Source organism: Crinia signifera, chromosome 8, assembly GCF_055691185.1.
Source record: "Crinia signifera chromosome 8, ASM5569118v1, whole genome shotgun sequence".
NCBI lineage: Eukaryota > Metazoa > Chordata > Amphibia > Anura > Myobatrachidae > Crinia > Crinia signifera.
Window position 1 is genome coordinate 69,293,319 of NC_139224.1, and position 27,633 is coordinate 69,320,951.

The 27,633-nt window shown below is 42.7% G+C and overlaps 1 protein-coding gene across 3 annotated transcripts in view; it reads right to left on the reverse strand.

Annotated features, from left to right (window-relative positions):
- MRTFA (myocardin related transcription factor A) overlaps window positions 1–27,633 on the reverse strand; it is a 157,622-nt gene that overhangs the window by 122,109 nt on the left and 7,880 nt on the right. The window contains exons 2-5 of one of the 3 annotated variants that reach the window (XM_083156644.1): window positions 21,807–22,065; window positions 21,036–21,104; window positions 9,516–9,581; window positions 1,158–1,213 (exon numbers count right to left, since the gene is read on the reverse strand). In XM_083156644.1, coding sequence (XP_083012770.1) covers window positions 1,158–1,213; window positions 9,516–9,581; window positions 21,036–21,104; window positions 21,807–21,945 — 330 coding nt within the window. In that variant the 5' untranslated portion in view covers window positions 21,946–22,065. Of the gene's footprint in view, window positions 1–1,157; window positions 1,214–9,515; window positions 9,582–21,035; window positions 21,105–21,806; window positions 22,066–27,633 lie in introns of those variants that run through there. The other 2 variants (XM_083156645.1, XM_083156646.1) reach the window with 2 other exon arrangements.

Below are 27,633 nucleotides of genomic sequence, written 5' to 3' on the forward strand. Positions count from 1 at the left end.
CCTGGCTCCCCCATGTGTTCCCCCCAGCTACTAACCTAAAACATGCCACAAAAAATTGTATACAGTTTGTGTATATTTAAAATAAATGTCATTTGCCATTTTACTAAATTTTCATCGGAGTGATCAGAAAACCCATATCCTCAGAGAAGGGTTGATAGGGTATTGTACTGAATAAGCTATATTTGTATCTTCCTGTAGGTCAGCATTGTATCAACCACAGCCATCCCCAATGCCCCAACTTGGGTTAAATACATTACCTAGGCACATAGAAAGTTTTTTAACATAAAAAATGAATAAAATATGCAAACCAATACCAGGGCTTTCACCACATGGGGACATCACCATTGACACTGTCACAATCCCTGTTATAAAGGAACCCTAGCTGCTGAGCTATGCTCTTTACTCTTCTGCCCAGGTGGTAGGAATGAACAACTTTCTATCCATTAGCTGCTGAACTTTTGCTACAATGTCACACACAAGCACCCTATGATTTCTGGCTAAAACTTGTCTACTAAAGAAGATGCAAATAAGTGGGATGCCTACTGCTGCAGAGATATACAAGATCCAGGAGGCATATAACACAACTTAAGTGTGAGAAGTCCACAAGTGTGATATGGCCCTTTTTCACATGAATTAGACCCATTAAATCGTGAGAAATGTTGCATTGTATGAGTTTCATCTTTGATTCTGAATCGAAGCATGGTCATGTGCACATTGGATCGGATCCAGAGTTTGTCATGTCTGCCACAATGATTTGTTGTACCCTGCAGTTATGACTAGGACTGCATACAATACATAAATAAGGACCGCATATGCAGTACAGCCACCCAGGAGCGGTCGGATGAGTTGGCAAGGTTCACGTGATGCCATGCACTATGGTTGCCTTTACAGCACACAAATTAAAGGCAATATTAACACCATAGTGGTAAAAAGCAACACAACGTAATTCTATTTAACAACTGTAAAAAGGGGATAAAATATACACAGGTGGACCAGCACACAAAACCCTCTTTTTATCTTTACAGTAAGATTTCTGCCTGAGAACAACTGACTTAATTGTACAGTATTATAAAACTGAATGAATGCATAAAAGACCAATTTCAACTAGATGCTAAACTGGGTTAAGATTTCCAAACCTCTATATTCTATATTCTTACCCGCGCCCTCTCCAAGCTCCTTCTCTGTTCATGGAAAGATGCTGGACTCTTCAGTGCTAGTAAGAGAAACAAAATATGTTTGAACTTTAATCCTGCAAAACCAAGTTATTAAACAAAATTCTACAGTTTAAAGATTGTGTACATTGTTTGTAACCGTACTACTTTTAGTCAATAGCAAGAAGAGTATCCTATTACCAATCCTTGCTGGACTTCTAGTTACTAAAGAAAACTAAAAACTGGTGAGGGATTGCAGAAACAAACACATGTAATTATAATTACAACCATGACTTTTGCCCTTCTGCTCCACGGGAGGTTTCTGTCTTCCCTGAGCTCGCCTTATGGACATTAAGGGGGGTATGCAATCTCGTTCGAGCTCCCGCAGCCATCTCCCGACGGGGGAGATGGCTGCGGGGCCCTATTCAATGCTGTCTTCCCCAACAGCATTGAACTGGGTTTCCTGGCAGAACGAGCCCGACATCTCTAGCTGTCGGGCTCGTTCTGCCGAGAACAGCCGGGAAGTGACGAGCTGCCGGCTGCAGCTCGTCACTTCCCGACCGCAACTCGCGGCCACGCCCCCTTCTCGCCGCTCGGCGGCCGGGACATTGAATCCTGACTGCCGAGCTCCAGGCGAGCTAACCGAGAACGGGACAGGGGCACGGCTGTCGCACTAGCTCGACAGCCGTGCCCCTGACATTGAATATCCCCCTTAGACATGGACAGTGCAATCAAGAAAAACAGAACATGCATGACAAAAACAGATTGTTATTGCTACCTAATAAATACTTTTCTCAGATTGCATGGGGAACACTGGAGACATTGGGGTATAGTAGGTGCAAGGGAGTCTGGCCATTAAAAGATTAAAAATCTTCCAGCACTGACACCTCCACCTCTAAATACCACCTCATGGCAGCCACTTTCTATAAAAAAAAATAGAAGGACTGCAATCAAAACCACACACACAATATGTGGTAGAAAAGCCAAAGTGCATCAAAGAATTGCATCCAGTGTTTCTCATGGAATTAGAGAAAAGCACTTAATATGTAAGAACAAAAATCATGTTTTCTCTTTCTTCCTTTATGGGACACTGGAAACAGTGGACGCAACAGATCTAAGGCAAGGAGCACTCCGGTGCAGAAGATAACACACTGAGCCCAAAACTGTCATTGTGAAAAATCGAATTAAAGTGGTAGAATTTAATAAAAAAAATTGTGGGTGGAAGACCGTGGTGCAGACCTACAAACATGTGCCGCCAAGGAACTAGGGAACAGTGACCACAATATGGTTACCCTGAAATCACCTTCAGTAAATCACATCATAAAGGACCAGCAAAAATACTAAACTTCAGGAAAGCGAACTTTGAACTATTTAGGGAAGCCCTAAGAAGAGTGAAGTGGGAAAAGATAATGGAGGGTAAAAATGCTGAGGAAATGTGGGATACCCTAAAAAATGTACTTGAACCATTAACCACCAAATACATTCCAAAAGTTAACAAGGGTAAATTCAATTTAAAAAAAAGCCGCCATAGTTGGACCAAAAAGTAAGGTCAGCAATAAACAATAAAACAAGAGCCTTCAAGCTTTATAAAAATAAGTTAAATGTAGAGGCGTTCGTCAAATATAAAGAGTCAAACAAAACTTGTAAAAGGGTAATAAAAACAGCTAAAAGAACATATGAAGAACGAATAGCCATGGAAAGCAAAACCAATCCCAAAAAGTTTTTTTAAATATACAAATAGCAAGCGTGTCATTAAAGAAAACATAGGTACATTAATCGACTACAGTGGAAATAAGGTTACTGAGGACAACAGAAAAGCTATACTGTTAAATTAATATTTCTCATCAGTTTTTACTAAGGGAAAACAGACCATGAAACAAACACCTACCACAAATGGGACAATGAATGCAGATCTCATTGTGGATTTCGCCCACAATGAAATAATTACGAGGCTCAGCAAACTCAAAACAAATAAATCACCGGGGCCAGATAGGATCCATCCCAGGGTACTTATGGAATTAAGGGAGGAAATTGCTATCCCACTCCATTACATCTTTAGCAATTCATTATCAACAGGCAGAGTACCAAAAGACTGGAGGATAGCAGAGGTACAGTAGTGCCAATATTCAAGAAAGGAAAAAAGGAGGATCCTGCAAATTACAGACCTGTAAGTTTAACGTCGATATTGGGTAAACTATTTGAAGGATTTGTAAGGGATAGCATCCTGGAATATTTAGAGCATCATCGTTCACTTAGTGGGTTTGTGAAAAATCGTTCATGCCAAACTAAATCTAGTAGGTTTCTATGAGGAAGTTAGCAGAAACCTGGATTTTGCGAAGGCCTTTGATACGGTGCCACACAATCGGTTGACTATTAAAATGAGGGACATAAGATTGGGTGAAAATATTTGCAGATGGGTAGGGAACTGGCTGTGTAACAGGGAGCAAAGAGTGGTTGTAAATGGTGCCGTATCAGAGACAGTACCGGTACTAAGTGGAGTGCCTCAGGGTCCAGTTTTAGGACCCATCTTATTTAATATTTTTATCAACGATATTGGGGTGGGATTGCTTAGCAATGAATCCACCTTTGCAGATGACACAAAACTAAGTAAACTTCTTAAATCAACAGAAGATGTCACCGCGCTTCAAAGGAACCTTGCAAATCTTGAGGAATGGGCTACAAAATGGAAGATGAAGTTTAATGTGAACAAATGTAAGGTCATGCACCTTGGGAGACACAACGAATGTGCAAACTATAAACTTAATGGAGTGGTACTGGGTAAGTCAGTACTCGAAAATGATCTAGGAGTCCTAATAGATAACTTGGGATGTAGTGCCCAATGTAATGAAGCAGTAAAAGGCCAACAAAATTCTTGCATGCATAAAAAAGGGCATGGAAACTAGAGACTCAAATGTGATTATGCCACTATATAAATCTTTGGTTAGACCTCACCTCGAATATGGAGTGCAGTTCTGGGCCCCATACTATAAAAAAGACATCGCAGAACTAGAAAAAATCCAAAGAAGAGCAGCAAAGCTTATATGGAGAATGTAAGATTTAACAGATGAGGAGAAATTATTGAAATTGGGACTATTTACATTAGAAAAGAGAATGCTGAGGGGAGACATGCTAAATATGTACAAATATATCAGGGGACAATACAAGGAACTATCACAGACCCTGTTTGCTACGAGAAAGGATTCAAGGACGCGGGGGCACGAGTATAGATTAGAAGAAAAAAGATTTTGTACGGTTGGAAGAAGAAATTTCTTTACAGTCAGAGCAGTCAAACTCAGAAACGCTCTTCCTGGGGAGGTGGTGTCGGTTTCGACAATAAATTTGTTCAAAACAAGGTTGGACAAACACTTATTGCCTAAAAACATCCATGGGTACTTATAAGAAACACAGGTTCAGTGTAGTAACTTAATATAATTACAACTAGGTTGAATCAGCATAACTAGGTTGTGGTAAATGTTCGTTCCACAGTCTGCTCTCCCTTAGTAAATAGTGATGAGAAGAACTCATTTAACAGTTTTGCTTTTCCCTTGTCCTCAGTAACACTTTTTCCACTAGTATCAGTTAGTGGGCCTATGTTGTCCTTAATTAAACGTTTACTATTTATGTATTTAAAAAACTTCTTTGGGTTGGTTTTGCTTTCAGTGGCTATGCACTCTTCATATAATCTTTTAGCTGCTTGATTACCCCTTTACAAGTTTTGTTTGATTCTTTGTATTTTGCGAACGCCTCCTCGTTGAAGTTATTTTTATAGAATTTAAATGCTCTTGTTTTATTGTTGATAGCTGACCTTACTTTTTTGTCCAACCATGGTGGCTTTTTTTTATTGAATTCACCTTTATTTACTTTAGGAATGTATTCAATAGTTAGTGAATCAAGCACCTTTTTTAGAGTATCCCACATTTCCTCTGCATTTTTTCCCTTCATAACCGTTTCCCACCCAATTCCTGTTAGGGCTTCCCTGAATAATTCAAAGTTCGCTTTTCTGAAGTTTAGTATTTTTGCAGATCCTTTTTGATGTAATTTACTGAAGTTGATTCCAGTGAAACCGGTACTTCTTTACTTTCACGGCGCCACTAGATAGGACAGATAGGATACTAGATAGGATACGATTTGGTATGCGATTTGACATAAGATATCGCATAAGATATAGAATAAGATTTACTATCCATTTCATTACCCCACTATCCACTAGGGCGTGGAGTTGATTTTATATAGCGTGGCGAGCGCAGCAAGCCACCAAGCCCGAAGCGTGGCGAGCCCCGCGAGGGGACACGGATGTTGTTTCAAAGCAAGTCCCCAATATTGCATGCCATTTGCATGCAATTCCATAAAATACATTCCGTGTCCGCTCGCCACGCTTCGGGCTCGGTGGCTCGCTGCGCTCGCCACGCTATATAAAATAAACTCCACGCCCTAGTGGATAGTGGGGTAATGAAATGGATAGTAAATCTTATCCTATATCTTATGCGATATCTTATGTCAAATCGCATACCAAATTGTATCCTATCTATCCTATCTAGTGGCGCCGTGAAAGTAAAGAAGTACCGTGAAACCATATTGTGATCACTGTTCCCTTATTGTTCAATTACTTTTGTGTTTGAAACTAAGGGCCTTATTCAGATTTCATCGGTACTGCGTGCATTCGCTCGCAGTACCGATGTTGTGCGTTTCGGGTCGCCGGGTGCACGCACCCATGGCAGCGAGGGGGGGCGGAGATGGGCGGGGAGCGCCGGGCTGCCCCATTACCATATGGGAACGCCCAGCGTTCCATGGGCATTTCCATGAGAACGCTGGGCGTTCTCATGGTAATGAGGCAGTGACGCGGGTGTGTGGGCCGGATAGCTGACATCACCGGATGTCACTTATATAAGCGTGCACGCTAAACATCATTCGATGGTCACCGACCATCGAATGATGTGGGCGGACACCCCAGCAAAGCGAATGGATGTTTATGCAAAACATCCATTCGCTGCTGTGCGGGCGAAGCCGCACTTTGCTTGGGCGGCAGGGGGGCGTGCGTTCGCCAGGCGGGGTTTGGTGGACTCGCAAGGCTGCAACCTGAATAACCCCCTAAGTCTGTGTTATTTGTTAATACTAAGTCCAAGAGTGCCTTATCACGAGTTTGAGTTTCTACTGTTTGTGTAATAAACTGGTCTTTAAGTAAGCTTAAGAACCCATTGCTTCTTGCTGTTTTACAAGTTTTCGTTTTCCCAATCAATGTCGGGTAAATTAAAATCCCCCATAAGTAATACCTGACCCTGATTTGATGATTGTTTGATTTGGTTTAAAAGAAGAGACTCTTCCCTTTTGTTTATATTTGGTGGTCTATAGCATACCCCTATTATAATTTTGTTTTTTTATTATTGTCGGTTATCTCTGCCCACACTGTCTCCGTTGTCTTCTTCTAGGTCTGTGCTCATATTTTTCTCACATGATGTTAAGTTATTATTTACATATAGGCACACACCCCCGCCTCTTCTATTTTCCCTGTCTTTCCTGTAGAGTGTATATCCCTCCATGTTTAATGCCCAGTCATGCGACTGATTACACCATGTTTCTGTAATACCAATGATGTCGTAGTCGTCCCTACTGATCAACGTTTCTAGCTCCCCGATTTTACTCACTAAGCTTCTTGCATTAGCCAGTAAGCATTTTAATGTATGTTTATTTTTAGATATGGCTCTAATATTGTGATTAGTTTCACCCCAGGACCCATTTGAATTCTTTACTAGCTTCCTCTTTCCCCTCTCCCCTTCAATAGACTCTCTACAGCCCTCCCCACTATGCACACGGCCTGCCCTATTTATAGTTCTGGGAATTCTTCCTCTGTCCTTCCCTCCTTCTTCCCGTATACTAAGATCATCTGTACCTAAGAACTGTGATGGGGTAACGTGACTGTTACAACATAACATTTTATTACATGACATTCCTGATGCACCCTGAGAGTTACCCCCGATTATACCCTTGTTATGTCCCAGGACTTTGTCTGTGTCTCTGTCCCCCCCCCCATATGATTCCTGATCCCAGTCCGGCTTCTCTCCCTGATGGTCCTATAATGTCTTGCTGCCCCCACCCCTCATCGCCTAGTTTAAAATCTCCTCCAACCCTCCTTCCCCCCAGCATGAACACGAATCCCTCTTTCCTACACCAGTCAGGGGCATTATGGCGTGTGTACATGTAATGTAATGTAATGGACATTATGGCGTGTGCAAATTTTTTTGTGGTGCACGGCTTCGGCACGCACTGTCTCTGTTATTAGTATATCTGGCTCCTACATTTTCATCCTGGCTCCTAGATTTTATAGAAATTTGTCGAGCCCTGATGATAACCGTACGTACCCCCATGCACAGGAATGCAGGGCAGATGCTGCTGTGAACTCAGGTAATGGTGCCGGGCAGCATCTTGTATGCACAAATGTGCATGCGGCAGCTGGCGGGTCACTAAAGAGCTGGCCCGAGTCTGCGACGTATGACTCTGCGGACGGAATACACTCTTCCCGGCATACTGTTTCCCAGGCGGTGGGTCCGGTGATGTGGGTGCTGCAGCCGCAAATTAGAAAGTTAATACAGCAATTTCCATGGGTGCTCAGGACCTTGAGCACCCACAGAATCGGCGCCTATGCCCCAGAGTGCCTAGGCACACAGTTTGGGAACCACTGGTTTAATACATCAGACACAGATTGCTGTATTTTGATTTAAAAAAAAAGATGATTTCCCCTTTATTAAAAGTAAACATAAATAAAGTTTTTAGTAACTGAAATGGACAAATGACCACTCATTGAGTGGTCCTGGTTACATAAACACAGAGAAAAAAATAAATAGTTTTTCCAAAACTGTATTTACACTGGGCTCGAGAACTGGTCCTGGTTCCAAAAATAAGGGTTACAAAAGAAGTAGGAGTCCCCTATATTTTGGAACCAGCATTGGGCTCCGACAGTTAGCAGTGTAATGCCACAGCCGGGGGAGACTCTCTTTACAAGGTCCCCCTGCTGACCGTGGAACATTCATCAGGGTCTTATTGCAAAGGTGAAATCTTACCACAGTCCAACGCTTGAAGTCATTGAGCTCTTCAGGACAACCCATTTTGTATCACAAATGTTTGCAAATGCATGGCTAAGTACTTTATTTCATACACCTTTGGCTACTTTATTTTATACACCTTTGGCAATGGGTCTGATTGAAACAGCTGAATTCATCAATTAACAAGTGTGGCCAAATACTTTTATCCATATAGTGTATATCTTAACCATGGTTTATGTTAAAATGTATTAACAGATGTGAGCTTTATGATATAATTACACTTATTAAAAGTTGCCTCCAATTATTGGTACAGCATGCCTGACATTGTTGTAAATGCAGGATTTTGAAGGATGTATTAATCTAGGATTAGATGGAAGGTACAGATGTTTCTTCATACATCTACACACAATATGCCATGGACCTAGAGATGCCTGGCTCAAGCATGTCAAAAGTTCCTGAACAGCTCTGCTAATGGGGTGCCGGACGGGGTCCCGACAGTCATTTAACCGACGTCGGGATGCCGACTGTCAAAACACAGACAGCCGGGTTCCCGACGGCCGTCAGCTATTTTCCCTCGTGGGGGTCCACGACCCCCATAGAGGGAGAATAGAATAGGTGGCTCGCGTAGCGAGTCACTGTGCCCGCAGCGTGGCAAGCGCAGTGAGCCCGCAAGGGGCTTAGTTGCGCTCACCATGCTGTCTGGGTCCGGACAGTCAGGATCCCAACGTCGGGCTAATGACTGTCAGGATCCCAACTGTACCACACCCCTTCTAATGTTGGGCATCTTTATTTGTCAAAAATGCATCTTATTCGCATCACTTTGTTAAAATTATATGTGGCATGCCTATATTTTATCTGTTACCGTTATTGCAGCTGTATCTAAATACAAAAGTCTACGTTAAAAGGTTTTCCAGGTAAACACTAACATAGAATTTTGTAAGCAGACTAAAATTAATAAAAAACACCATGGGCTAGCAGTCTTATGGGACCGGATGCTCCAAGAGGGGCTGTTTGGAGAAACTGCAGCAATAATATAAAGACACATCTGTATTACAACATACAATTCATTTGTGAAAAAAGTTACAATACAACTAAAGCATGTTATCTGTATTATAATAATAAATAAAAAAGAAAGAGTGCATCTATAGAAGACCAACATTTCTACAGAAAATGAAGGAAAATACATAAAAGAAAGAAAACCCCCCCAAACTTTTCAGTTACCAATGCACAACACCATATTGTACACATATAAATATTACATCTGTATAAAAGGGAAGATGTATAGTTTACAGAAGGAGTAGAGCCATATATAAATAAATATACTCACGTGGCATAATTCCTTGATTCACCAGCTCCTCTCGTGTCCTCCTCTGCTGGAGCTTGAGCTGTAAGACTGCAGGAACAGACAAAAAAGATCCTTAGTTCTAGCCCACGGTCATTCTCTCACCAATCTAGGACATCACTATTTTCTCATCCTCAAGCTGGTTTTACTAGCAAGGACTTCCCCACCCTCTCAGATAGCAGAAGTGGATTTGGATGACAGCAAAACTTCAGTTTCCGTCACTGCGGGTACTGCAGGAAGTTGCATGTGGTGTTTTAGGGTAAGATAAACATATTCATAAATACATACTTCTATTCAGGGAGCTGGGGGTACTTGAGAAAACCTGTCATAACTAGTGCTTTCTGCAATGCAGTTTTGGTAACCTCTCAATGGACTAACTAATAAAACTCAATTATCTAAAATGTAATAGCCAGCACATATAATTTGGCAAATCCTGTCTCATAACCAAGTTACAAATGGTCTGCTGTTGACATCAAATTGACAGAAATTCTACAGTTGTTATTGCTACACGCCAAACACACAATCAAGTATCTTAGGGCAAATTGCTTAAGTATGCTTATTGTGCTCTTTGGGTTTGTTGTTCTTAATTATTTCAGTGTGGTATTTGTACTTGCTGTAATTCGAAATACTTTGTATAATGTACCATGCTTTTTTGGTCTGTAAAACACTTTGAGGCCTGTGGTAGAAAAGCACTAGATAAATAAAATTATTATTACTATTAATTATCGCTTTAGATCAGGGCTGGGCAACACAGGCCCTCCAGATGTTGATGAACTACACATCCCAGCAAGCCTTTCATCAGTTTCAGCATGGCCACATAGCAAAACGAATGCAAAAAATCCTGGGATGTGTAGTTCATCAACATCTGGAGGGCCGGTGTTGCCCAGCCCTGCTTTAGATCCATAGAGTAGCGCTGAAAATTTTTGGATTTCCCACTTTCGTGTTCTGGCTTCTTTTGCAGCCGTTTCAGACTGGTATATTAGTGATGACAAATGACAAAAGGTAAAAGGTAAAAATTGTAAGTGTACATTATTTAATCCAAAAAAGCCAAGCCCATGAATAAAATGGTGGCTAGAGCCGGGCTGCAAGAGAGGCGGCAGGGTCGAGCCAGGAGCCGGGCAAAGGAAACACAAATAGGCGGCAGGGGAGCCAGTGCATAAAAAAAAAAAACATACAAATGAATGGGAAGCCACTGATAGACAAGATTTATCAAATCTTATGTGCAGGTCATCGGACCTCCCAACTCGATCCGATGCATATGGGATTGCGCATCGGGTCAGACGGGATGTCAAATACAAGAGATTTGGTCCGATTTATCGTCCCGATCCCCCGGAATCGGGTCAAATCAGACCAAATCTCACTAGTGTATGGTGAACTCCCCCAGCAGCTTCCAGGAGCCCAGCAATTTATCAACTGCATACACTTGTACCATACAATTTATCTGTTGGGCTGTACTACAAAGTACTAGGGGGACTGGCCTACATATGTAGAAGAGGCTAATACAGTGGTTTCCAAACTTTTTTGAATCACAGCACTCAAGAGTATCTATACCTGCCACCGCAATACTCTATACTGGCCACTACACTACTGACCCCTCTATAACCCCCCACTACATTCATTACTGACCGCTCTATACTGGCCACTACATACTGACCCATCTATACCCCCCACTACACTTCTGACCCCTCGACACCCACCACTACACTACTGACCCCTCGACACCCACCACTACACCACTGACCCCTCGATACCTGCCACTACACTACTGACCCCTCTCAGTGATGGCAGGCTCCAACATCCCCAAACAGAAGATCCACGGTTATCCGTGGGACTGTCTCCAAGTAGGAGCTGGGTCTCCTCTCCTGAGGGCAGCAAGCTTTCAGAATGTGATGCGCCCCCCCCCCCCCACACACACACACACACACACACACACACACCCGTGCACCTATCTGCCTGCATACATACCCAGACGCCCTGTGCTGTGGGTGCTGCAATGCTACTACTAGCAGTGCCAGGAAGTGGCAGCAGCTTCCGATGTCTGTAGCAGTAGTGTGAACCTGCAATCAGTATGAGGGATTATGGGGCTGGCCCAGGGGCTATGGGACCGGCAGAGCTGAGGGGGCTATGGGACACACATCATCAAAAAAGTTAATGATAGAGAAATTAAAGACAATGTTTAGTAACAATTCTGTAAAACTGCAAAAATATATTTGCATTGTCTTTAACATGTGACTGCATTAGAAATACACTTCAGCCAGGTGAATGAAACCACAAATATAAATATGTCAGTTTCCTTTTATACAGTATATCAGAATCCTGTTATACAGTAGGCATTGACCTTCCACCAATCCCCCTATGTATGCAATATTGTTGTAACCTCAATATTGTTAACAATGTGCACTCCCACGTGTCGATAATGATTGAGGTCTTTCAGACATCCTGGTGAAGTCACTGAACGATATCAGCGGCCAATATCTTTCAGTGTGTACTGACCCTATCAGCCTGCCAGTGGCCATGGCCGAGGTTTAACTATATTGGCCGTGGCCTCCATTGGCTAGTATGTATGTTCAACTAAGTTACATTTACACATAGAGATGTGTACACATACATCAGTCTACCATGCACTACAAATTGTGTTATATAATTTGTAAGCATCCTGTGACTGTAGCACTGGGAAGCTCTCTGTGTGACTTATCAGTTTTGTTTGCAGCAATGCAGGAAGGACACACCTGCAGCTGATACAAAAAAAAAAAAATTAAAAGTTATTTTCTATTCCATTGGCTAGATTTGCAGTAGGGGTGAGGGGGCAAGTTTAGAAGAAGCTGGCTCATCATGCCTCTCCAGAGAAGGCTTGTTTAAGGCAGCTACAGTATGTCTGTACATTACATATATTATGATATGTATGATTATATATGCTAAGAAAAACCCCACCCCTGTACCATGTGGTCGGTGCTGCAATCCAGGGAAAGCTGTTGTTGTTTATGGTACTGATCAGTTAAATCTCATTCTCCCACTCCATCAGGGTGACACATGGGGGCGGCTAGAATGGTGTTAAGGCATCAGTACTTAGGGCCCGATTCTGGTTTGCTCGGTAAGTTATGAACATCTCAATTTACCGAGCACATGAGATGCCGCCCTGCCAATTCCCCTCCGTACAATGCGAGGGGATGTGCAACAAAAACACATCCTCTTGCATGCCTCAGATGCAGGATAAATCATTCGGTAGTTGCCCACCATCAAATGATTTCTCCTGCTTGCCAAAGACGGGACAGGCGACTGACAACACGCCAGGCATTGGCCCGCCCTCGTACCCATGGGAACGACCAGCGTTTGCATTGCCCTCAAGATGGAGGCACCGTACTCCGGCGCCAGGTTCCTGACAGCCAGACAGTCACGCCTCTGTTTGAATCCATGCTTGCCGCTCACAGCTGCACAACGCCACCACTGCCTTCCCGACCAGGACCCCAGCGGGGACACACCAGCCGCCAGCGGGCACGGACGGATGAGTACTGTACCCGCCGTGCTAAGCCGTGGCGGCGTGTGACAGTATCCCCTCCTTTCTGCGTGGCCCCAGGACACTTACGAAGCTTGTGAGGATTTCTTTGGAAGAATGAAGTAACAAGTTTGGGAACATGTAAGTCTTTCTCCTCTACCCACGAGTTCTCCTCAGGACCGTAACCGGACCACTCTACTAGAAATTGAAGACGAGAGTTTTGATGGCGATAATCTATGATTTTTTTAACCTCGAATTCAGCATCCGCTATGGCTTTAACCAGAGGATGTTTGGGAACTTGCTTCTTATACTTGCTTAGCTGCAAAAGCTTCAGGAGGGAGATGTGTAAAGAATTAGAGATTCTCATAGAGGATGGCAGTTTCAGAAGATAGGCCAACGGATTAATGACCTGATGATGGGATAAGGGCCAATGAAGCGTGGAGCCAACTTCATGGATGGCAGATGGAGTCACAGATTTCGAGTAGATAACCAGACTTGATCTCCAACTTTAAAACTAGGAGTTGCACGTCTCTTCCTATCAGCGGATCTTTTGTACCACACTGAAGCCTTGAGAAGAGATTCATGCACATTAGACCAGATTTTAGTTAAACAATGAAGAAAAGATGTCACAGCAGGTACTACGACAGGAGGTAGATCTGTGAAATCTGGAGATCGAGGATGCTTCCCATAAACAGTGAAGAAAGGAGTGGTACCTGAGGAGGAATGATAAGAGCTGTTATGAGCGTATTCCGCCCAAGGGAGCAGTTCCAGCCAGTCATCCTGTGAAGAGGATACAAAAAGACGAATGAAGACTTACAGATCTTGGTTTACCCGTTCAGTTTGCCAATTGGTTTGAGGATGTAGGCAGTAAAAAATCTTTGGATTATACTCAAGATAATTCCTTTTCCTCTGAATACTTCATGGCAGCCTTAACAATGGGTTTATCCCTTCTTCCCGTTTAATTAGACAGGTAGTTTTAATCATTTCTTCCCATTAAAATCTCTTCCTTCAGCTCCAGCTTTAGTGCAACTTTTCATCAAAACAAACTTTCAGTTACATGGACTTCCAAAAGAGATCATCTCTGACCAAGGGGTGCAGTTTGTCGCCAGGTTCTGTAGATCCTTATGTGCCGCAGTCCAGATTAAACTTAAGTTTCTTCTACATACTTCATGGCAGCCTTAACAATGGGTTTATCTCTTCTTCCCCTTTAATTAGACAGGTAGTTTTTTCATCCCTAGGATCCAGCCCCTCCTCTTCCTCTATATAGCACTCCTCCTCCCCATGTCCTCTAGTCTTTGAGTGTCTCCGATATGGATCCTAGGAAAAAAACATACACAGGGAGGGCAAATCATGGGCTTCCATGAAGTATTCCGAAGAAAAGGAATAATCGTGAGTATAATCCGAAGCTTTCTTCTACATACTTCATGGCAGCCTTAACAATGGGATGTACCAAAGCAACAAGGGCGGGAATACAATATCTCATGCCATGGCTTGGCAAAGGACTTCGCTACCGAAACTGCTCTCTGACACATTCAGGGAATAGTGCTTTGAGAAAGTATGCAGTGATGACCATGTGGCGGCTTGACAAATCTCCTTAGCTGAAACGCTTGCCACTCTAGCCCAGGATGCTGCCATGGCCCTCGTTGAATGTGCCTTAATGCCTTCAGGCACTTGACGACAAAAATTTTTGTACGTGAAACAAATAACTTCCTTCAGCCATCTTGCTATGGATTGTTTAGATGGAGCAAATCCTCTCTTTGCTCCCTGAGGAATAACAAATAGTCCTTGGTTCTCTTCAAATAAATATTACATGCCCTACCCATGTCCAAGGTGTGGAGATTCTCCTCTCTCCGAATAGTAGGATTTGGGTAAAAAGAAGGTAAAATAATTTCTTGACTAAGATGAAAAGATGAGATTACTTTTGCCAAAAAAGATGGATTTGTCTTCAGAACCACTCTATCAGGAAATATTCTTAAATATGGGTCTTCTATCCACAATGCATGCATCTCACCCACTCTCCTGGCCGAAGTAATAGCAACGAGAAAGGCCATTTTCCACGTTAGAAACTTAAGACTAGCCCTGTCCAAAGGCTCAAATGGAGGAGACACAAGTCCATTCAAAACTAAATTCAAATCCCACTGGGGAACTGCAGACCTGATTCTCGGTCGAATTCTTTTGATTGCTTGGCAAAATCTTTTAATCAAATCATGCTCAGCTAACTTCTTATCCAGTAAAATAATCAACGCCGAAATATGCACCTTCAGAGTTGACACTGCCAGTCTTCTTCTTGGACACAGAAGGCACACTACAACAGAGAAGGACCCTATTACTAACTAGTATAAGCAAAGATAATAATAAAAACCAGTCCCCCACAGAGGACTTACCTGGGAAGCGCAGCACTAGTTCTCTGAGAGGCATCCTCCAGCATAGCAGGCTCCATGTTGCATAGAAATTCCCAGCGCCTGTTACACCGGCCAGGCGCTTTATATATGAGCCCTTCTGCTCATTGGAACGCACACGGCCTCCTGGAACGCAAGCCATGCGCAATAGGGCCTTTACTGAATGACGCATCTCCTGGCGCATACCCCGTGCGACGTCACTTCCCGGATGACACGCATGCGGCCTGCTGGAACACAAGCCGCACACAATAGGGCCTTACTGTATGACGCGCCTCCCAGCGCATACCACGTGGGACGTCACCTCCGCCGGGTGGCGCGCACGCGGCCTGCTCGCAGCACGCGCCTCCCGGAGCCGCAGTGTACTCCCCTGCAGAGAAGCGCACGCGGCCTGCTCGCAGCACGCGCCTCCCGGAGCCGCAGTGTACTCCCCTGCAGAGAAGCACGCCAGCCAGGATGCCTCCAAAAACTCTGCCGGCGAGATGTGCGCTCGGTCCACCGGGAAAAGAGCCTTCACGCCGCAGGTTAGTGTCCTTAAGCCGCCGGCCCAGACCAATTTTAAAGGGGCAAAGCACCGCCAACCCCAGCTACTGCCCAGTATAGTATCATACCAGCCTACTATAATAAAACAACAAACCTACACTAACTACCTGTACTACATAAGGAGACAGTAAAAAGACTAGAGGACATGGGGAGGAGGAGTGCTCTATAGAGGAAGAGGAGGGTCTGGATCCTAGGGATGAAAAAACTACCTGTCTAATTAAAGGGGAAGAAGAGATAAACCCATTGTTAAGGCTGCCATGAAGTATGTAGAAGAAACTTAAGTTTAATCTGGACTGCGGCACATAGGGATCTACAGAACCTGGCGACAAACTGCACCCCTTGGTCAGAGATGATCTCTTTTGGAAGTCCATGTAACTGAAAGTTTGTTTTGATGAAAAGTTGCACTAAAGCTGGAGCTGAAGGAAGAGATTTTAATGGGAAGAATTGAGCCATTTTGGAAAATCTGTCCACCACAACCCAGATGACAGAATGTCCCTTAGGAGGTGGTAATTCTGAGATGAAGTACATGGATAAATGGGTCCATGGTTCTGTGGGCACTGGTAGCGGACAGAGTTCCCCTGAAGGAGAGGAACGAGGTGTCTTGTGTTGAGCACATTTAACACAGGAGGTGATGAAGTTAGTTACATCAGCTCGGATTGAAGGCTACCAATAGGAACGAAGGAGAAACATCAGTCTTTTGAATTCCAGAGTGACCAATGAAACGAGACGAATGAGCCCAAGCTAAAATTTTCCTCCGAAGATTCTGTGGCACGAACATCTTACCAGGAGGTGGTACAGGATGAGTAGATACTTGAGCAAAGACAAGGATTGAGAATGGTTTGTGGAGCAAGTGGTTGTACATCGATGGAATCAAAAGACCGAGACAATGCATCTGCTTTTCTGTTTAGGGTACCAGGACGAACTTTAATCTGGAAATCAAAACATTCAAAGAACATCACCCATCAAGCTTGTCGAGATTTAAGACATTGGACATTACGAAGAAAGGAAAGATTTTTGTGATCTGAGTATACAATAATTTTATGACGAGCACCTTCAAGTAAATATCGCCACTCCACAAAGGCCAATTTGACTGCTAACAATTCTTGTTCTCCAATAGGATAATTCTTTTCCGCTGGCAGCAATTTTTTTTGAAAAATATGCACAAGGATGGAGTTCTTGATTTTCATCTCGCTGAAAAAGAATAGCCCCTATCCCTTCGGAAATGGCATCCACTTCAAGCTCGAAGGGTTTTGTGACATCAGCTGTAAAAGAATGGGAGCAGAAACGAAGGCTTGCTTAAATAGTTGAAATGCTCTGACTGCCTCAGGTGGCCAATGGGCTGGATCTGCTCCTTTCTGGGTGAGAGCTGTGAGTGGTGCTGCAATAGGAGAAAAGTCTCGTCTATAGTAGTTTGAAAAGCCCAAAAAGCACTGGATTCCCTTAAGAGTACTAGGAGCCGTCCAATCCATAACAGCCTTTACCTTCTCAGGATCCATCTCCAAGCTGGTACTGGACAGGATATGTCCCAGGAAAGGTATGGAGGAAACTTCGCAAAGACATTTCTCAAGTTTGCAAAAAGAGTTGATTTTGTCGAAGTCGATGTAATACTTCTCTCACCGTTCTCCTATGCTGAACAGGTTTGGTGAAAATATAAGGATGTCATCTAAAGAGACCACCACGGAGGAGTACAACATGTCTCGAAAGAGGTCATTCATGAATTGCTGGAATACGGCAGGAGCATTACAGAAGTCAAAGGGCATTACCAAGTACTCCTAAAGTCCATCACGAGTGTTAAAAGCGGTTTTCTACTCTACTGCGTATTAGATTATAAGCACCCGTAGATCGAATTTGGTAAATACTGTAGCACCCTTGACCTTGTCGAATAACTCAGTGATGAGTGGAAGAGGATATCGATTCTTAATTGTGATGTTGTTTAAGCCACGATAGTCTATACATGGTGTCAAGGATCCATCTTTTTTTTTTTTTTTTACAAAGAAGCCTGCTCCCGCTGGCGAGGTGGAGGTTCTAATAAACCCTTTTTCAAGGATCCTCCTTGATATAGTCGGACATGGCTTTGGTCTCTGGGAGAGACAGAAGGTAAATACGACCTCTGGGAGGAGTTTTCCCGGGAATTAACTCGATTAGACAGTCCCATTGTCGATGAGGAGGTAGAGCATCGGTCCTGCCTTTGCTGAATACATCAGAGAATTGGCTGTACTGCGGAGATAACGAAGACAAGGAAGATGATGACGAGGAAGGAAATTACAAAGAACAAGAACAAGATGATGACGAAGATGCTGAAGAATGAACTTGCTGCAGAGGTATTGCTCGATGTAGGCAGGAGGAGTAGTGTGAACCCCATGCAGTAATTTTATCAGTTGACCAGTCAATATGAGGGTTATGTTTAGCCAGCCAGGGCATTCCTAGAACGATATCATGAGAAGTTTTGGAAATAACAAGAAGTTCCAAGAATTCACGATGAGCGGGCTCTATTTGTAGTTCCAACGGACGTGTTAATAAAGACATTTGACCGTGAAGAATTCGACTGCCGTCTACTGCGGTGAGATATACCAGTTGATCCAGGGTCTGTACTGGAATGGAGAATTGGGTAGAAAGTCTGGAAGAGATTAAATTCCCTGCTGCTCCAGAATCTAGCAGGGCTTTCAACCTGATTGTTCTTTGTGATGTGATGAGATTGACAAAGATAGTGGAATCAATCGAGGTGGAGGATGGCAATAATACTACTAGTCGGCGCTCCTCCTTGGCGACTAGGGAGCGGTCGTTTCCCGGACGACGTATACAGGCAGTGACAAGATGAGAAGCAGACCCACAGTACATACATAAATTCTCCTTCTTTCTTCGAGCCTTTTCTTCTACTGATAAACAAAACCGGTTGACTTGCATAGGTTCATCAGCAGGTGGTGACATGGAAGGAGCAGGTCTGGAGAATGATGCAGGGCCTGTGAAGGACCGAAAACGTGAACGATCAAAGTGGTTTCTTTCCAACTGATGCTCTTGTAAGCGGAGATCCACTTTAGTATAGAATGAAACTAATTCAGCCGGGGTGTCTGGCAAGTCACGGGTAATGAGTTAATCTTTCAAACGGCTAGATAAGCCATACCAGAAGGCAGACCACAGAGCCTCCTCTTTCCATGAGAGCTCGACTGCCCTGACAAATTCGTAGAATTTCTGTGGCGGCTGAAGACACTCTGCCTGGTTCGTCAAATATCCTTTTGAAGGTGGAAATAAAAGGCAGGATAATTGGAAAGTAATGGGTCAGATCTCTCCCAAAGTGGTGAAATCTACTCCAATGCTGTCCCAGTAAGGAGAGACACAATGTAGGCCACTTGGGCTTTGGGAAGAGAGATGGCTGTAGTGTAAAATGAACGTCACATTGATTTAAGAAGCCTCTGCATGCCTTGGGAGATCCGTCATATTTATTGGGCGTAGGTAGCTGTAGATGCCCTGAAGTTGGTGGAGGGGAGGAAGCAGGAGGAATGTTACTGGTTGTTGTGGTAGTAGATGAGGAACTGGCGGCAGAAGTTACGGCCCAGGGAGATGCCAATGTTTGTATATATATCTGCCGCTGTGTGGATTCAAGCTGCTCTAAGCGATTTAAAATGTTCTGTAAGAGGTCCACAGGTGTCCCCTGAACTCCGCTAAATTCCATCGGGTCAGTACAAACTGTAACCATTGGTGGATTTGATGGTGTCGTGCGGATTTCAGGAAGAGAGGAGTGACCAACAGGAGATGGGTTAAAACAAGCAGGTTTAATGAAAGAACTCATACAAAGAATAATATAACCAGCATCAATACTTCTTGAGTGGAGGATAATAATGGATAGCAACAAGTCTCGGATATATAGCAAGATAACTGAGGGGGAGGTGTAGTAGCTGTAGAGAGTCTGAAGGGGGGGGGGGGTACGAGGAAGTTAGTAAGGAATACAAATAAGTACAGAGGAGAAATTAAACACAATGTTAGGGATGCAAATAAAAACAAACATGAATTAAAATGCCTACTGGCAAATGCAAGAAGCTTAGCAGGTAAAATCGGGGAACTAGAAACTGTGGTCACTAGGGACTATGATGACATTATTGGTATTACAGAAACATGGTGTAACGAGTCGCACAACTGGGCATTAAGCATTTCCCACTGCTGCACATCAAGCTTAGCTTGATAAAACAATTCACTAAAGCTCTGGACAGGGATGGTGGATGCTTCACTAACTTGTGCCAGGCTTTTCTAAGATTGACAATTGATGGTCCTTAAATCCGTCAGCTCATCCGAGATCCACAGTTCGAAAACTATGAAAAAAGTGGGACTGGAAGTGTGGAAGGCTTTTGTTCTGGTGGTGAAGAACTTTCTGGGGAACAAGAAGGCGACAAACTATGCAGAACCTACCACTAGTCAGTTACCACTATGCTGACTGCTTTCAGAAACCTTGAAAGCAACATGAGTATATAAATGCATTACTTATTCTCACATGTAGATCTGTTTCTTGAAAATCTGGGATCAATGAACGATGAGCAGGGTGAGAGATTCTCTCAGGAGATGAAAGAGATGGAGACCAGGTTTAAGGGACGCTGGGATGCAGTTATGATGGCAGATCACCGGACTTTGATAGGGATACGGTCATTGGGTCGACGCACCATTGGGTCAACACGGGATTTTTCACTGGCTTCTAAGCCGATATGTGCCGACAGGCAGTATTTCATGCCCTACCATCCACTAGGGCATGGTGGGAGAATTATCGACCTAGTTGTTGTAGACCCACACCCCTTTGATGAGAGACATCCCTGCTGTTGAGCATTCTAGGCATTCCAGGAAACGTAAAATCAAGCCCTGAATTTTTAACAATGATGGCTTAACATGCAATTGACATGTACTTAGTAACTAAATTACCAATCTCTGCTATACAATGTACACTGTTTTGTTTAAAATGTAATTAATAAATTGTGTTTTGTTAGAAAAATATATTTTCCTCTGAAAAACTGAATTTGGAGATGAAATATTAATAAAATCCACAGGTCATGTCACAAAAATTCAATAAATATAGTTCAAAGATCACCTGACCTGGTGAAGAAAAACGGATGTTATTTTCGGATTCAGGGGTGCAAAAATGTTCTGAATCTGGTCCAAAACCTTAAACAATTTTGAAAAAATATATTTTTGTAACCCAGTGTAATTTTCAACTTTTCACCATCCCATTTTACCAAAAGAGAACTCATTTACCAGTCCCGAAGCTTGAATGCTTCTAAGCCACATCACTATCCTCATCACATCTTTGACCAGTACACAGAGTGATAATGTGCAGAACATAAGTTATGCTGAAAACCTTTAAAACACACCAGACTGTTAAATCTTAGCTCTGCGAAAGCTGCTCCAGACAAGTGCATATAATATGATTGAGGAAAAATGGGTCAAACACCGCTTAAACTAAATCACCTATCTGCTGTTGCAATCACTCAAGAACTATTCCGCCAGGAATTTCATGGATGGAATTCCATAGCCAAGGTGTCTCACATATAGCCAATCAGCAACTTGATTGGTGTAAAGTAGACTTCCACTTTCTAGACTGTTCACACTTCTCCATCAGGTAATCTGACGGACAAATACAGTTTAGAAATGGCCACCGACCATTAATGGTCTGGCAGAAGAGGCATGATGGTCTGGGGCTACTTTCATGGTTTTACCTAAGCCACTTCGTTCCAGTGAAGTTAAATTTTAACGAGATCATACAGCAAAATGATATTCAAGAATAATTTACTTCCAACTTCAACTCATTGCGCAAAAATTTAGCATAGAACAACATTACTATAAACAATCAAGTTACCACATGCTCACCATTTTTCCTCTCGCTGAGTGGAGGATCATTAGACCTGGGTCCAGCTACCTGATTATTGGATCCAGGTTGCAGAGACAGGTCTTGCAAATCATTGGCAACTGCTTCACTCTGCGGGCTGGGAGCAGGAGGTCCTTCCATCGTTAATGCTTCATCATTTCCTCTATTATACCCTCCCCTACCATGTCCACCCTGTGAGGAGGAGGGTGGCAAGAGGCAGGAGAGGTTGGTATAATCCACTATGTTTTTCGTGGCTGCAACCTGAAAAAGGAGAAGAGGATGTGAAGGTATACTTACATTTTTGTTTAATTATTTTACCATCAAGCTCAAACCAGTAAAGAGCCTTTTTTTTCAAACACTGATCATTAATATTTTTAAATAATGCTTTATGGATATCAGACATTCTACCTTCAAGATACTTGTCATTTGTCATTAATACTGAAGATTGTAAATGATTATATATGGCAGCACTCATATAAAACAGCTTGTACCAGTGTTGCCAGGAGATATATTATCGTGCTGTGTTACCAACAGCGTGTAGAGCCACCAACTTCGGTACGTCACCCACTGCTTTTACCAGTGTTTTTTAAATGGAATAAAAGTTTTTTGAAAAAGCGTTACTGCAGTTTGGCGCACCTGTTCTTGTAAAATTAATATAAATCTATCTATCCACACATACATACATACAGAGATGTACCATTTAAAAAATATATATATTTTTTTACCTTGAGGACATTTGTTACTGGCATTAAATATGTGCAAGAAAATGATTGCTTGCCATCCAAATTCAGTGTCTGAAATATTACACAAACTTTGTTTCTTGTTTTAAACCACTTGTTTCATGTGCAAATATAATATATTTGTGTGCAGATCATGTGTTTGATGTGTTTATACAATATAAATTCAAGATGCCTCATTGAAATATAAAATTATTCTGAAATACGGAATAATCTATTATCCAAAATGCGTCTGGTCCCGAGCATTTTGGATAAGGGATACTCAACATGTATAGGTAAGACTGAAACAGCATTCAAAACGAGGAGGACCATACACACAGATCAGCCATCAGAGCAGCTACAAGTGCCAGTACTAGCAAACAACCGGTTGCTAGGCACTTTGCCATGTTGTCTCATCCACTTTGCTCTATTAGGTATCAAATGATTGATCATGTACTGGAGAGCAAGCACAGAGGGAATAGAGGCCTTACAAGACGGCTGTACTGAATGCAGAAATAACTGAAGAGGAAATTCTCTCCGTAATTGGGGGTCTAAAAGCTTCCTCCACTCCTGGCCCAGATGGATTTACCCCTCTATATTATAAAAAATTCGCCTCCATTCTGACCCCTTTTTTGAAAACTTTTTTTAATGGTCTCCTTGATGGTGATTCCCTCAATGCTTTGACCTCCTTGGCCAACATAGTGGTGATTGCCAAACCAGACAAAGATCCCCTCCTGGTCTCAAGCTATAGGCCCATATCTTTGCTCAATGTTGATATCAAAATATATGCAAAAGTGTTGGCCAACAGGCTGGGCCCCCTACTCCCGGACCTGATCCACCCCGACCAGGTGGGCTTTATATCTGGTAGACAGGCATTTGATAATACGCGTCGTACAATTAACTTAATTCATGCTATTCATGAACAGAAAATTCCAGCTCTAGTGTTAAGCTTAGACGCTGAAAAGGCCTTTGACCGGATTCAGTGGCCCTTCATGTTTAACATGCTCCAAACTATAGGCATTTCTGGTAGATTTTTTCAGGGAATCTCGACTCTTTATGACAAACCACGTGCTGCAGTGTTGGCTAATGGATTGGCCTCTTCCCCGTTTTTGATTACCAATGGGACGAGACAAGGATGCCCGCTGTCCCCTCTCATTTTCGCACTAAGTATTGAGCCCCTTGCAGCACGCATTAGATCCAACCCCAATATAAAAGGAGTCAGAATAGGTGATGCGGAGCATAAAGTAGCCCTATATGCTGACGACGTCCTGCTCACAATCACTGACCCAGCTAAATCCCTTCCTCATCTCTTCCGTGAGATATCAGATTTTGGGATGTTATCGGGTTATAAAATCAACCCATTAAAAACCGAGGCCCTAGACCTTTATGTTCCGCAGCACATTAAAGATGCACTGGCGTCGACCTATGGCTTCCACTGGAATAGAAGCCAAGTCACCTATTTGGGTGTCGCTATTACTAAAAATTACAGACAACTTTATCAAGCTAACTATCCTAGACTAATAGCTCGTTTACAAAAAGACCTAGCTGATTGGGGAGCATATCATATATCCTGGATTGGTAGAATAAATGCAGTCAAAATGAATGTATTACCACGTCTACTCTATTATTTTCAAACCCTGCCGGTCCGTGTTCCCCCTTGTATCTTTAAATTTCTTCAAAAAAAAATAATGGACTTTATCTGGTCCAACAAAAAGCCAAGAGTTAGTCGTTTGATAATCCAAAGACGTTCTTCTGGTGGAGGTCTAGGGGTCCCAAACTTATATGCATATTACTTAGCAGCGGGGTTGGCTCAATGTGTCCTTTGGAATAGATCTAATTCTGAGAGGGTTTGGGTAGGGATTGAATCTCAAAATCTCAATCTTCATTCGGTTTCTTCGCTTTTATGGTTACCCAGATCGAACCGTCCTAAGAATATAAGGGCCCACCCAGTAATTTCACATTCTTTAGATATCTGGGACACTACCAACAAGCGTTTTAAAATAGCACCCACCCCTAATCCACTGATCCCTCTATTTGATAATCCAAACTTTCACCCTGGTTGCTCTCCTAAGGCATTTAGTAGCTGGTGGAAAAATGGGATTAGGTTCATTAATGACATCTCTCAAAATTCCTCCTTCCCCACATTCGCAGACATCCAATCAATACACCCTATTCCGCATAAATATTTTTTTCAATATCTCCAACTCAGGCATTTTCATTCCTCAGTCATTACACAACTCACTGCTAGGCCACTCACCTCATTAGAATACTTAGTTTTTCGCAAAGCACCAGCAAAAGGCCTAATTTCAACTTTATATCTATCTTTATTACCTCAGTCTTCTGATATTAGAGCTTCATTTGTAAATGCTTGGGAATCTGACCTTGGAAAAACGCTGCAAGACGATGAATGGTCTGAAATTTACTCTAATGTTGCCTCTAGTTCGATATGTGTAAAACTTAAAGAAAACGCATATAAACTTCTATATAGATGGTATTATGTGCCAGTTAGGCTTAATAAAATGAACGCAGATATATCCTCCCTATGCTGGAGATGTAAAAGGTCAGATGGAACTTTTCTGCATATATGGTGGGACTGCCCAGTTTTAATCCCTTTTTGGCAGAAGCTGGCAACCTTAGCTAGTTCTATTCTGCATATACAAATTCCATTTGAAGCTGGCTATTTTCTACTCTCAATGAACATCCCAGAAACAACTCGTGCAAAGAACAAATTGTTCACTCATATGGTCCTGGCGGCTAGAACCATTATAGCGGGTCTTTGGAGATCACCAACTGTCCCGTCTCTAGCCGAGGTGACTGCTAAGATCTGGCATATTCATTCGATGGAGTACATCACTAGTATCTTAAATTGCTCTTCCACTAAGTTTATTAAGATCTGGGAGCCCTGGACCACATATTTTAATGTACCCCCAGCCTTCCACTAAAAAATTGGATCTCCAAATGGATTAGACAAGTCGAATAGGACCCCCTCCTTTCCGGATCCCTCGTTCCCCTTCCCCTACCCTGTCTCTTCGCTTTCCTTGTCTTCCTTCCTTCTTTCATTCACCCTCCTTTTCTTCTCTATTATATTTCTTAAATATTTTTACTATATAGTTACTTTAGCTTATAACAGTTTGGTATGTATATGTATGTGTATGTGTATATATATATGGACATATAGGTATGTATGTGTGTAAGTGTGTGTGTATGAAAATATATATGTAATTTACTTATTTTTTTTTGGTTCATTTTATTATTTATCACTGTTTATATACATTATACCTTTAATATTTTATCACCCTTAAAAACAAAAAAGAGATGCTTCTATAAGTTACTGACTGTAAATATTTGGTCCGTGTTCTGGAACCACTGCGTTGGTTCCTTAATTTTACGTTAATTTGTTCATACTTGGACCCTGTTCTACATTATGTCTTTTTACCTAACTATTGCTTGATGTATCCATGGCATCTCATTAATAAAATGTATTTAAAAAAAAAAAAAAAAGACGGGATGAATTCATCACCTGGGCACCATGACCCCGAAAGGGTTAAACGAACAATGTAATCTCAATATTTTTTAGACTATCAATACGTACCTTATCTTATATGTTATACTAGTCATGCATTCCACTTAGTAATTACATATAATGAGAATGAATATATATATATATATATTATATATATATATATATATATATATATATATATATATATATATATATATATATATATATATATATATATATATATATATATATAGGCGAACGTGGATGGAGCAGGAGAAGCCAGGTGCAAGGAAAGCTGTCGTCACTAGCCCTGCCCTAATGCATTTCGTATCCAAACGAAGTTTGGATACGAAATGCATTAGGGCAGGGCTAGTGACGACAGCTTTCCTTGCACCTGGCTTCTCCTGCTCCATCCACGTTCGCCTACACGCTGATACGCTGCTTGTCTTGGTGGCTAGCCGGCAGTCTGTTCGAGATCCAGCGGCGCCTTGGAAGGTGGTAGGAGTTATTGCCTTGGAGTTTTATGTCAAACCTTGTGGTAACCAGCCCACAAACGAAGTTTGGATACGAAATGCATTAGGGCAGGGCTAGTGACGACAGCTTTCCTTGCACCTGGCTTCTCCTGCTCCATCCACGTTCGCCTACACGCTGATACGCTGCTTGTCTTGGTGGCTAGCCGGCAGTCTGTTCGAGATCCAGCGGCGCCTTGGAAGGTGGTAGGAGTTATTGCCTTGGAGTTTTATGTCAAACCTTGTGGTAACCAGCCCACAAACGAAGTTTGGATACGAAATGCATTAGGGCAGGGCTAGTGACGACAGCTTTCCTTGCACCTGGCTTCTCCTGCTCCATCCACGTTCGCCTACACGCTGATACGCTGCTTGTCTTGGTGGCTAGCCGGCAGTCTGTTCGAGATCCAGCGACGCCTTGGAAGGTGGTAGGAGTTATTGCCTTGGAGTTTTATGTCAAACCTTGTGGTAACCAGCCCACAGCGGTTATCCGCCTGGTACGAGTCTTTATTGATCTGTGTACCTGCACTTGTCTGTTTTTTAAAATAAATACGGTTTTACACTATGAGGCACACCTCTTCTTGTTTTTGAACAGATTACCCCTTTCACTCCCGGAGTCCGGAGTGCTTCTTGGAGGTTGCTGCAGTCTCACCACGGACTTAGTGTTTTCTACAATCAGTGGACTGTCTGATTGGTTACAGCTGGTGGTTGGCTATACACTAGCGCAGGTTTACCTATACCTTTGTGCTTTTATATATATATATATATATATATATTTATTTTTTTTCTAAGGATAGAACCGGCACACCACGGTACAGTAATTAACAACCCCTGGTGCCTTCCAATAGGAGTATGTAGATAGGTATACGGCAGTGGTAGTCAACTCCAGTCCTCGAGAGCTACCAACAGTTCACATTTTCCAGCTCACCTCGCATGTACACAGCTGCACTAATTACTGACTAACACATTTTAAAAGATCCACAGGTGGAGCTAATTACTTCCAGATACCTGGAAAATGTTAACTGTTGGTAGCTCTCGAGGACTGGAGTTGGCTACCCCAGCTATACGGTGTAGGCGGCACTCAATAAGGGAAATTTGTTAAGAA